Raw genomic sequence first — 13,652 nt, forward strand, 5'->3', positions numbered from 1 at the left:
AAGAAAACTGAGAACTTAAGCCAATTACCTAGCAGTTATCTGTCCAACTACCTGAATACTGGTTTAGATGTAGATTTAAAATCTGCTTATGTCTACATATTTGAGAGAATATTCCAATTTCTTCCATGTTCCACAGCAAGCATGGCCACTCCAACAGGTCAGCATGAAAGAGTAAAAAAAAGCCAAAAGTGGGGTAAAGCTGAGGACAGATACCAGGAAAGACACTCAATGCTATGTTAGGGTAGGCAGGAAGAAACTATGTCAAAAAGGGAGTCAGGAGCCAGGTACCAAGTCTGAACAGGTATCTAAACAGGAATCCAAATGGTGATCTGCACTGAGGACCTTCAGTAACTGCCAAAGAGGCAAAGCTCAGGAAACTGGAAAAACTGGATAACACTGCACATTCTGTAATTTGCTGTGTTAGAGTCCTATTGAAGGTCTAATTTTGAGGGCATGTTAATACAGTTCTTAATGAAGCCATATTTTGGGCCCAATATCTGACCACACAAATATCTGATTTAAAGGCATTTATAAGCTAAATCCAGAGAATTCAGCTTAAACTTGGGTTCAGGAGGTTAACTCCAGATTAACAACGACAACAACAAATGTCAAGGCTATTCAGACTCTTTTCTACTTTTATCTGTAAATAAGTCAAAAGATTTCAGCACATGACATACACAAATAGTTTCAGTATGGTAGATGTGATAAACAGGCTCATCAGTGTACCATGTTTATAGATTAGAAGACTCAATATTGTTAAGATGTCATTGTCCCCAAGTTGGTCCGCAGATTCAATGAAATCCAAATCCAAGCAGGTACTTTTTTTTTTTTTTTTTTGGTAGAAATTGGCCAGCTGCTTCTAAATAAACATGGGAATGTAGAATATTTAGAATAGCCAAAATAACCTTGGAGGAGAGGTGGGAAATACAAAGTTAGAGAACTTGCCCTGAACCTTAAGTTTGTGGATACCTAACAGAAAGTTTGCCATAATAATGCCTCATCTTGTACATAAGCCTAACATTTTTTGAAAAAGTCAATTTACTAATTGCCACACCTGCACACAGGATACTAAAATAATAAAACTATATTTGTACTGAAACACTATATGCACAGCATTCCTCAAAGTGTGATCTGGGGACCACGTGCAGCAGAATCACCCTTGAGTTTCCTTAAAATATTGATATATGGATTTTTCCCAGACCTAATGAATCAGACTTTTAGAGGTGGGCTCCAGGAATTTCTATTTTTAACAAGCTTCTCAGGTGACACTGAGGTACTCTAGAATTTGAAAGCGACTCCCCTAGAATTTATTAGGTGTTTCCCTAAAGGACAGTGGCCTTTTCCTATATTCACCTGAAGAGATGCTATCTTCACACAATTTTGATATCAATAAAAAAGTAAGACTTACCTTCTCTGGCGGGTGGTTAGTTATGAGGGTTGTAGCCCTTTCAGTAAATACATTTGTTGAATACATATTTTTATACCCTGTTGCAACTTCTTCATCATCTCGAAAATCAAGAGCACATCGTGTAACATTCAGCGCGTTGATTAACGTACAGCGCTCATGGGAATAGTAATCTTCACTACCTAGAAGATATCCTACAAGGAGAATGGGAGATGAAAGTAGTCAGCATAGCATAAAACATGTTAAACAAATGAAGATTTCAGCATTTAATTGCCTAATGCAATTGATTATCCATGTCGGGGCTAATCAAATGACCAGGCTAATCAGAGAACCATTTCTTAACATCTCTATATTTGCTAGCATAAGGCATTAAAATGTTATTGTAAAAAAAATTCAAATCCATCCCTTAGCCAAGTCTTTAGAATATAAGCTCTATCACGTAACTCTCAAAGTGGGTGATTCCAAGTAAATATGTTTTTAAAAATCAGAGTTTAAATTCAGTAAAGGTGATGACATTTTAATCTTTTAAAGCTATCTAATGGTTAATATAGCATATGGTTCAGGTGATTTGTTACAAATTTTTACTCTGAGGTGATCACATAAATGAATGCAGAATTCAAATAACATTGATATTGACCTTGGTCGACTGGCTTCAAGGTTATTTACAGAAGTAGCTCTTGGAGGCATCATCTTTAGTCAGATGCTGACACCCACTGGTGAAAGACACAAAAGATTTCCAAACAGAGGATCTCTAAACATAACCACCAAAAGAGCAAACTAACATTTGGCGTTGAAATTAGAATTTTCTACATTTGGTGATCTCAGTTTCACCCCCAATTTAAATGGCATCAATGGCCTATCCCACAATTTAGACTTAAACGTGGGAGAAATGTTTTCTCAAGTTTAGTTGTTCCTGCAAATGTTCCATATTTTCCTAAAATATTAAAATAAGCTGTGTGCATGTTATATAATTCTATTTATATGAAATGTTCAGAATAGGCAAATCTGTAGAGACAGAAAGTAGGTTAGTGGTTGCCTAGGGCTATGAGGGTTGGGGGAAAATGGGGAGTGACTGCTAATGTGTATGGGGTTTCTTTTTTAGGGTGATGGAAATGTTCTACATTTGGATTGTAGTGACAGTGGTACAACCTCGTGAATTTATTTTAAAATCAATGAATTGTACATTTTAATGGGGTGAATTACATGGTATGTGAACTATACTTCAATAGAGCTATTCAAAAGAAATAACTGTGCTGGACTCTGAGCTATCTCCTGACAAACACTGCTTATTAACATTAAAATGAAGATAATAAAATTGGCCTCTTTCCCCAGTTCTAAATATTTCTTATAATCACAATTAAAAGCCCTACATACTTTACCTAGTAAATGAATTCATTTTAAATTAATTTCCTCCTTTTCCATGATTCAGTAAATTCAAGGTCCTAAATACAATGAATATCTTAGTTTTAAGATAACTCTTTAAATGGTAATCTTTTCTCCTACATGTGTAACAGAAAGGGAAAGCCATTGTGTTTGCTAGTTAATATGTAATCGAAAAACAAATGTATCCATGAAAATAATTTCAGTCCTTATATGGGTAATTAAAGGGGTCAGGACACTGGTGTTCTATTTGGGGTTCGTAACTGCTGGTAACACCTTGAAGAATCACTTCAGTTCTTTATCTGTAAGAATAAACTGTTTTCTATCATTTGGGGAAATACATGCAGAGGATATACTTGATAAAAAGATGTATAAACCATAAATATTAAAAAGTTAGTACAAATAGGATTCCAATAGAACTCTTTATTCACATAATAGAACTATCTATTCACATACTTGGCCAAACTAATACCAAGCAACCATGTGACAGTCACATAGAACTTTCTCATAACAATGATTCACAAATTTGAAATTACATGCTAAGTCTAAAGAAGACGGCAGCCGATGCTTTTTGGGGAAAAATGAGAAACTACATTTTGAACAATTAAATCTGACTGCTGTATTTAACAGCTTTATTGAGAATAATTCACATATCATACAAATCACTCACTTACGCTGTTCAGTTCAATGGTTCTTAGTGTACTCAAGAGTTGTGCAACCAGGCCCACAACCATCTGGTTTTTTTTGTTTGTTTGTTTTTGTTTTTTTTGTGTGATATGCGGGCCTCTCACTGTTGTGGCCTCTCCCGTTGCGAAGCACAGGCTCCGGACGCGCAGGCTCAGCGGCCATGGCTCACGGGCCCACCCGCTCCGCGGCATGTGGGATCTTCCCGGACCAGGGCACGAACCCGTGTCTCCTGCATCGGCAGGCGGATTCTCAACCACTGCGCCACCAGGGAAGCCCAACCATCTGTTTTTTAACAGAACATCTAAGTCATAACAGTGATAACAACTGCATGGTCATCATGCCCTCCTTCTCTGCAAGTCTCCCTTCCATGAATGTGTGGTGGGGTGTCTAAATCAAGTTAGGCTTATTAATTCTCATAAAAGGATATTATTTCCACCTCTGTCCAACTGAATTTTAAAATATATAATTTGGTTTAAATATATAATTTTAAAATATAAAATTTGGTTTTTTTTTTTTTTTTTTCGGTATGCGGGCCTCTCACTGTTGTGGCCTCTCCCGTTGCGGAGCACAGGCTCCGGACGCGCAGGCCTAGTGGCCATGGCTCACGGGCTTAGTTGCTCCGCGGCATGTGGGATCTTCCCGGACCAGGGCACGAACCCGTGTCTCCTGCATCGGCAGGCGGATTCTCAACCACTGCGCCACCAGGGAAGCCCAAAATTTGGTTTTTAATAAAAACAATTAAAATATTCTTTCAGTTGCCAGAGTACAGGTATCGACCCATCATTAAGCAAAGACCTGATTGAAATTGTCAAAGGACATAGAAGCTGTTTTTTCCTCTAGAATTTCCAAGATGACAAAGAGGTCTTACACCCAAGTCCTGTTTTTAACAGCTATTTAAGGCTACTGAGGATATATCCAGATTCATCAAGAAAGGCATTATTGATTAAGCAATGTCTGCTAGACAACTCAGAAGGGAGTGGGGCACACGGTGTCACATCTGGATGTCCTTACATCTTGACTTAAACTGTGGTTCCAACTAGGCACTATAGAGTTGTGAGCTTCAACTGCACTGTGTGGGCCCCATATAATCACTTGAACTGAAATGTACTTTGATGCTCTGGTCCTAGCTTGAATAAGAGAATGTCTCAAGAAACATTTATAAGACAACCACCATTTTATTACTAAAATGATGTTTTTGAGGATGCTGTCACCTTACCTTCTCCCAAAGGAGAAATTTCTCTCAGGTCTAAGAGCCAGAAAGTGCTTTACTCTTCCTGAACATCTGGTTTCCATTTAACTTATAAATAATGTGACTCTTATAGACTGCTTTTTTTTTCCTTTGAACTTAAGAAGTCCCAAATTTCAGAGTTGAATGTGAAGTCTGCTACAGCCAGGCAGGTGTTGTTTTTTTTTTTAAAATAACTCGGTGCCAAGCAACTATTCCATCTTTTTCTATTCATCCTGTTTTTTAAAAAATAGATCTTTATTGGAGTATAATTACTTCAAAATACTGTGTTAGTTTCTGTTGCACAACAAAGTGAATCAGCCATATGCATACACATGTGCCTATATCCCCTCCCTCTTGAGCCTCCTTCCCACCCTCCCTATCCCACTCCTCTAGGTCATCGCAAAGCACCCAGCCGATCTCCCTGTGCTATGCTGCTGCTTCCCACCAGCCAACTATTTTACATTCAGTAGTGTACGTATGTAGATGCTATGTCAATGCTACTCTCACTTCGCCACAGCTTCGCCCTCCCACCCCATGTCCTCAAGTCCATTTTGTATGTCTATCTCTTTATTCCTGCCCTGCAACTAGGTTCATCAGTACCATTTTTTTTTCAGATTCCATATACACGTGTTAGCATACAGTATTTGTTTTTCTCTTTCTGACTTACTTCACTCTGTATGACAGACTCTAGGTCCATCCACCTCACTACAAATAACTCAATTTCGTTTCTTTTTATGGCTAAGTAATATTCTATTGTATATATGTGCCATATCTTCTTTATCCATTCATCTGTCAATGGACATTTAGTCTGGTTCCATGTCCTGGCTATTGTAAATAGTGCTGCAATGAACATTGTGGTACATGTCTCGTTTCGAATTACGGTTTTTGTGGGGTATATGCCCAGTAGTGGGATTGCTGGGTCATATGGTAATTCTATTTTTAGTTCTTTAAGGAGCCTCCATACTGTTTTTCATAGTGGTTTTATCAATTTACATTCCCACCAACAGTGAAGGAGGGTTCTCTTTTCACCACACCCTTTCCAGCATTTATTGTTGCTAGATTTTTTGATAATGGCCATTCTGACTGGTGTGAGGTGATACCGCATTGTAGTTATGATTTGCATTTCTCTAATAATTAGTGATGTTGAGCATCTTTTCATGTGCCTCTTGGCCATCTGTATGCCTTCCTTGGTGAAATGTCTATTTATGTCATCCACCCATTTTTAAACTGGATTGTTTGGTTTTTTGATATTGAGCTCCATGAGCTGTTTGTATATTTTGGAGATTAATCCTTTATCTGTTTTTTCATTTGCAAATATTTTCTCCCATTCTGAGGGTTGTATTTTTGTCTTATTTATGGTTTCCTTCACTGCGCAAAAGCTTTTAAGTTTAATTAAGTCCCATTTGTTTATTTTTGTTTTTATTTCTGTTACTCTAGGAGGGGGTTCAAAAAAGATCTTGCTGTGGTTTATGTCAAAGAGTGTTTTTCCTATGTTTTCCTCTAAGTCTGGTCTTACATTTAAGTCTTTAATCCATTTGGAGTTTATTTTTGTGTATGGTGATAGGGAGTATTCTAATAGCTGTCCAATTTTCCCAGCACCACTTACTGAAGAGGCTGTCTTTTCACCATTGTATGTTCTTGCCTCCTTTGTCATAAATTAGGTGCCCAAATGTCCGTGGGTTTATCTCTGGGCATTCTATCTTGTACCATTGATCTATATTTCTGTTTTTGTGCCAGTACTATACTGTCTTGATTACTGTAGCTTTGTGGTATAATTTGAAGTCGGGGAGCCTGATTCCTCCAACTCCATTTTTCTTTCTCAAGATTGCTTTGGCTTTTCAGGGTCTTTTGTGTTTCCATATGAACCGTAAAATTTTTTATTCTAATTATGTGAAGAATGCCATTGGCAGTTTGATACAGATTGCACTGAATCTGTAGATTGCTTTGGGTGGTATAGGTATTTTTACAATATTAATTCTTCCAATCCAAGAACATGGTACAGTTCTCCAGCTGTTTATGTCATCTTTTATTTCTTTCATCAGTGTTTTAGTTTTCTGAGTACAAGTCTTTTGCCTTCTTAGGTAGGTTTATTCCTAGGTATTTTATTCTTTTTGTTGCAATGGTAAATGGGAGTGTTTCCTTAATTTCTCTTTCAGATTTTTCATTGTTGGTGTATAGGAATGCCAGAGATTTCTGTGCATTAATTTTGTATCCTGCAACCTTACCAAATTCATTGATTAGTTCTAGTAGCTTTCTGGTGGCACCTTTAGGATTTTCTATGTATAGTATCATGTCATCTGCAAACAGTGACAGTTTTACTTCTTCTTTTCCAATTTGTATTCCTTTTATTTCTTTTTCTTCTCTGATTGCTGTGGCTAGGACTTTCAAAACTATGTTGAATAACAGTGGTGAGAGTGGACATCCTTGTCTTGTTCTTGATCTTAGTGGAAATGCTTTCACCATTGAGTATGATGCTTGCTGTGGGTTTGTCATACGTGACCTTTATTATGTTGAGGTAGGTTCCCTCTATGCCCATTTTCTGGAGAGGTTTTTTTTTTTTTTATCATAAATGGGTATTGAACTTTGTCAAAGCTTTTTCTGCATCTATTGAGATGATCACATAGTTTTTATTTCTTAATTTGTTAATGTGGTGTATCACACTGATTAATTTGCACATATTGAAGAATCCTTGCATCCCAGGGATAAATCCCACTTGATCATGGTGTATGATCCTTTCAAGGTGCTGTCAGATTATGTTTGCTACTATTTTTTCAGGATTATTTCATCTATGTTCATCAGTGATATTGGTCTGTAATTTTCCTTTTTTGTAGTATCTTTATCTGGCTTTGGTGTCAGGGTGATAGAGGCCTCATAGAATGAGTTTGGGAGTATTCCTTCCTCTGCAATTTTTTGGAAGAGTTTGAGAGGGATGGGTGTTAGCTCTTCTCTAAATGTTTGATAGAATTTACCTGTGAAGCCATCTGGTCCTGGACTTTGTTGGAAGATTTTTAATTACAGTTTCAATTTCACTACTTGTGATAGGACTGTTTATATTTTCTAATTCTTCCTGGTTCAGTCTTGGAAAATTGTACCTTTCCAAGAATTTGTCCATTTCTTTGTGGTTGTCCATTTTTTGGCATATAGTTGTTTGTAGTAGTCTCTTATAATCCTTTGCATTTCTGCAGTGTCAGTTGTCATTTCTCCTTTTTCATTTCTAACTTTATTTACTTGCATCCTCTCCCTTTTTTTCTTGATGAGTCTGGCTAAGGGTTTACCAATATTGTTTATCTTCTCAGAGAACCAGCTTTTAGTTTTATTGATCTTTGCTATTGTTTTCTTTGTTTCTATTTCATTTATTTCTGCTCTGATCTCTATGATTTCTTTCCTTCTACTGACTTTGGGTTTTCTTAGTTCTTCTTTCTTTGTTTTAAGTGTAGGGTTAGATTCTTTTGAGATTTTTCTTTTTTCTTAAGATGAGATTGTATTGCTATAAACTTCCCTCTTAGAACCACTCTTGCTGCATCCCATAGGTTTTGGGTTGTCATGTTTTCATTGTCATTTGTTTCTACGTATTTTTCTATTTCTTCTTTCATTTCTTCAGTGATCTCTTGATTATTTAGTAGCACCCTGTTTATCCTCCATGTATTTGTGTTTTTTACAGTTTTTTTCCTGTAATTGATTTCCAATCCCACAGTGTTGTGGTCAGAAAAGATGCTTGATATGATTTCAATTTTCTTAAATTTTCCGAGGCTTGATTTGTGACCCAAGATGTGATCTATCCTGGAGAATGTTCCATGTGCACTTGAGAAGAAAGTGTATTCTGCCACTTTGGGGTGGAATGTTCTATAAATATCAATTAGATTTATCTTATCTATTGTGTCATTTAAAGCTTGTGTTTCCTTATTTATTTTCCGTTTGGATGATCTGTCCATTGGTGTAGGTGGGATGTTAAAGTCTCCTACTATTATTGTGTTAATGTCGATTTCCCCTTTCATGGTTGTTAGCATTTGCCTTATATATTGAGGTGCTCCTATGTTGGGTGCATAAACATTTATAATTGTTATATCTTCTTCTTGGATTGATCCTTTGATCATTATGTAGTATCCTTCCTTATCTCTTGTAACAGTCTTTATTTTAAAGTCTATTTTATCAGATATGAGTATTGCTACTCCAGCTTTCTTTTGATTTCCATTTGCATGGAATATCTTTTTCCATCGCTTCACTTTCAGTCTGTATGTGTCCCTAGTTCTGAAGTGGCTCTGTTGTAGACAGCATATGTATGGGTCTTGTCTTTGTATCCATTCAGCCAGTCTATGTCTTTTGGTTGGGACATTTAATCCATTTACATTCAAGGTTATTATTGATATGTATGTTCCTATTACCATTTTCTTAATTGTTTGGGGTTTGTTTTTTGTGGGTCTTTTTCTTCTCTTGTCTTTCCCACTTAGAGAAGTTTCTTCAGCATTTTTTGTAAAACTGGTTTACTGGTGCTGAATTCTCTTAGCTTTTGCTTGTCTGAAAAGCTTTTGACTTCTCCATCGAATCTGAATGAGATCCTTGCTGAGTAGAGTAATCTTGGTTGTAGGTGTTTCTCTTTCACCATTTTAAGTATATCCTTCCACTCCCTTCTGGATTGCAGAGTTTCCACTGAAAAATCAGCTGAGTACCTTATTGGGATTCCTTTGTATGTTATTTTTTGTTTTTCCCTTGCAGCTTTTAATATTTTTTCTTTGAATTTAATCTTTGTTAATTTGATTAATATGTGTCTTGGTGTGTTTTTCCCACGGTTTACCCTGTACGAGATTCTCTGTGCTTCCTGGACTTGGGTGACTATTTCCTCTCCCATGTTAGGGAAGTTTTCAACTATAATCTCTTCAAATATTTTCTCAGACCCTTGTTTTTTCTCTTCTTCTGGGACCCCTATGATTCGAATGTTGGTGCATTTAGTGTTGTCCCAGAGGTCTCTGAGATTGTCTTCAATTCTTTTCATTCTTTTTTCTTTTTTCTGCTCCTTGGCAGTTACTTCCACCATTTTGTCTTCCAGCTCACTTATTCGTTCTTCTGCCTCAGTTATTCTGTTACTGATTCCTTCTAGTGTATTTTTCATTTCAGTTATTATGTTGTTCATCTCTGTTTATTCTTTAGTTCTTCTAGATCTTTGTTAAACATTTCTTGTATTTTGTCAATCTGTGCCTCCATTCTATTTCCAAGATTCTGGATCATCTTTACTATCATTGCTCTGAAGTCTTTTTCAGGTAGATTGCCTATTTCCTCTTCATTTATTTGGCCTTATAGATTTTTACCTTGCTCCTTCATTTGTGACATATATTTTTGCCATCTGATTTTTATTTTTTCAATAAGTGGGATTGTGTTCCTGTCTTACTGGTTGTTTGACCTGATGCTTCCAACACTGGGGTTAGTAGGCTATTGGGTAGAGCTGGGTCTTGCCTGAGATGAGGAACTCCGTGAGACCTCACCCTGATGAATTTTCCCCGTGGTCTGAGGTTCCCTGTTAGTCCAGTGGTTTGGACTCAGAGCTCCCACCGCAGGAGCTTCGGCCTGACCCTGGGCTTGTGAATCAAGATCCTGCAAGCCACCTGGGGAGGCAGAAAAAAAAAAAAAAAGAAAAACCAAAAAAACAATAACAAAGTAAAAAATAAAATTAGGCTAGAAAACTAACAGATAGGAATAATATAAAAATAAAAATATAGATGAATCAACAACTGGAATGTACAATAGTACCACAATAGTAAAAAAAGAGAAGAAGGGGAAAAAAAAGGGGGGGAAGGCCTTGGCTGTGGAGGGTGGGGGCTAAGCAAGGGTGAGGTTTGGGTGGTGGGCGGAGCTGATGCTCAGGACCCACAGGTCTGGGAAATGCCCTGGACAGTGTGCGGGGGTTGGGGCAGTTAGGCTCAAGGAACAGAAGGGGCCCAGGCGTGCCCCCCTAGCCCTGGTCTCAGAAGGCAGGGGACCTCACCTGGGAGTCCAGTAGGCTTCCTGGGCTCGAGTGGGCAGGGCAAACACCCTCCTCTCTTGCTCCTCTGGTCTGGGAGGGCGCCTCCTGCCTGCCTCTCCTGATCTCCCCAGCCTCCCTCCTATGCCCCCAAGAACCTACACAGCCTGGAGGGGGCTTTGGAGGGCAGGGGATCGGCCTGGGAGCTCAGCAGGCTACCTGGGCCCAAGTGAGCAGGGCAATCACCCTCCACTCCTCTCCTGCTTCTCCCAGAGGGCCCCCCCCTAACCTGCCTCTCCTAATCTCCCTGGCCTCAGGGATGCCAATCCTGTCTGGTCTCCACTTCTCCTCCCCCTTCAGTCCCCTTACGTCCTACCAGTTCCCTTTGGGGTTCCTCCTGTCTCCTTGCAGAGTCCCCCACCAGTGGCCAGAAGGCGCCCTAGCTGTGGGGAGACACTAACTCCACCTCTTCCCACACTGCCATCTTGACTCCGCCTCCTCTCACCCTGATTTTTAAATTCTATTTAGTTTTTATAAATTTATCTTCATTGTGTGTTCCTTTTTGGATATGGCAGCTTGTAAATAAATGAAGAGACAAATGGGAGGTAGGTAGGGAGCTAAACAGCTAGACAGATAAAATAGAATAGCTAGATGTAAAGCAAAATATGAGGGGGAAAGTTGGGGGTGAGAGGTGGGATGAATTGGGAGATTGGGATTGATGTATATACACTAATATGTATAAAATAGATATCTAATAAGAACCTGCTGTATAGCACAGGGAACTCTACTTCACTTTTCTGTACAGTAGAAACTAACAAACATTGTAAAACAGCTACACCCCAATTTTTTAAAAAAAGCAAAATATGAAAAGAACTTGACAGAAAGCTATATAGCCCCTGGCAAGATAAACAGATAAATAGGTTGTTAAGAAATGGTTTGTAACAGGTTTAAAGAGAGCATATTTTTTTTAAAAAAACTGTAGGCTTTACATTTATTTTTATAGGGCTATCAAATCCATAAAATACTTATTATTTTGTATCTTTCCTATTACCATTTGCTATTTACCCTCCCATTTTCTTTATTTGATCTATCTTCCCCAGTCTAGTAATTTCAAAAACAGATCTCACAGAAGGAAAGAGGACGTCAATTGAAAAAGAGTCTTCTTTATCATCTCCAGGAAATACAAAACAAAATAAAACCTCTGAACACAATTCATGAGGAGAAAAAAATATCCTGAACCTTTGTGAAGGAAATATTCTTGTATTGGGTTTTGCCTGGACTTTTTTAAAAAAATCAATCTGTGTCACCCTTTGGTTATAAGGTTCTCTAAGAGTAGAGTGGTCTCTGACTTGGAGGTAGCAGACTCTGCAAAGGCCCCTACGTGGCATGTAGAACCCTGGCAAAGATAACTGCCTGTCCCATCACGAGCTGAGTGCACAGGCATGTTTACAGTGGTGGCATTAGACAGTGGCCCCACAGCAGTGCTGACTGATTTACTCTGTGTTCAAGTTTCCAGTTATTTCATTTGATTACACTTGGCTGTGTTTTATGAGAGGGCTGCAGTTTGCCTGAGCTGTTAAAGAAAGATGTGCATTTCCATTACCAAAGTAGGTATCAAATCCTCGGCGGGTTGGAAGACATTCTTTCTTGTACATTCCCAAGTGCCATTTTCCGACCATGTGGGTAGCGTAGCCTGCTTCTTTTAGAAGCTGGGGCAGGAGTTTTTCATCCAGAGGAATGCAGCTGGGCTGACAGGGCCAGATTATTTGGTGCTGTAAACCTGTGTGGATCTTAAAATAGATAAACATAAAATTATGGATTAATGATGTTGAAACATTCTGAACAAGCAGATAAAGTGGTTGCCTAATTTACTGGACATATGTGTAAACACGAATGTTTAATTCTATTTCTGTACCAGTTTAAGGCATTTCTAAAAGGCATTTTTCTCACTTATTCAAATAAGGTAATAGACATAAATAAGAATTTGAAAGAAATGAATAAAAGCAGGGTAAGAAATATTAGATAGTTTCAACAAATATTTATCCAGAAACTATGTTAGAAACTGTTAAGTTTTCACTTCTTACCTCAAAAAAGTAGCCATAATATGAAGTGTGGATCTATAAAGGAAAAAGTGTTCCAATTTCTATGCACATGAGATGTTGGTGTTTGATTAGAAGAAGCTTTTATAATCTTTAAAGACTTGATTTTTTTTTTTTTTTTTGCAGTACACGGGCCTCTCATTGTTGTGGCCTCTCCCGTTACAGAGCGCAGGCTCCGGATGCGCAGGCTCAACAGCCATGGCTCACGGGCCCAGCCGCTCCGCAGCATGCGGGATCCTCCTGGACTGGGGCACGAACCCGTGTCCCCCACTTCGGCAGGCAGACTCTCAACCACTGCGCCACCAGGGAAGCCCAAAGACTTGATTTTTTAAAAGAGTATAATGATTAGCATTTCTTATTCTACCTTACATAAAGCATAATTTCAAAAGACAGTGACCAACTTTTCCTTAAAAAATAAAAAGGTGGCCATCTGATCCATAGGTTAGGAGTGGCTCCCACAAGTATCACCAGGGTGCAAGCACCACACAACTAATTTTAAGAAATTATCATGTGTTGAGTCTTGGTGTAATATTAAAATAGAATACCCACAATTATATGAAAAGGCTATTAAAATAACCCTCTCTTGGGGACTTCCCTGGTGGCACAGTGGTTAAGAATCCACCTGCCAATGCAGGGGACCCAGGTTCGAGCCCTGGGCCAGGAAGATCCCATATGCCACAGAGCAACTGAGCCCATGCGCCACATCTACTGAGCCTGCACTCTAGAGCCCGTGAGCCACAACTACTGAAGCCTGCACTCCTAGAGCCCGTGCTCCACAACAAGAGAAGCCACTGTGACAAGAGAAGCCCACACACCACAACAAGAGAAGCCCGCGCACCACAACGAGAAGCCCACGCACCACCACGAAGAGTAGCCCCTGCTCGCTGCAACTAGAGAAAG

The 13,652-nt window shown here is 38.7% G+C and overlaps 1 protein-coding gene across 1 annotated transcript in view; it reads right to left on the minus strand.

Annotated features, from left to right (window-relative positions):
• Positions 1-13,652, minus strand: part of ARSB (arylsulfatase B) — a 177,412-nt gene that overhangs the window by 144,417 nt on the left and 19,343 nt on the right. The window contains exons 2-3 of the mRNA XM_059061387.2: positions 12,257-12,443; positions 1,409-1,599 (exon numbers count right to left, since the gene is read on the minus strand). Of these exons, the coding sequence (XP_058917370.1) occupies positions 1,409-1,599; positions 12,257-12,443 (378 nt within the window). The remainder of the gene's footprint in view (positions 1-1,408; positions 1,600-12,256; positions 12,444-13,652) is intronic.

The sequence above is a fragment of the Kogia breviceps genome, chromosome 4 (assembly GCF_026419965.1).
Source record: "Kogia breviceps isolate mKogBre1 chromosome 4, mKogBre1 haplotype 1, whole genome shotgun sequence".
Lineage (NCBI taxonomy): Eukaryota > Metazoa > Chordata > Mammalia > Artiodactyla > Physeteridae > Kogia > Kogia breviceps.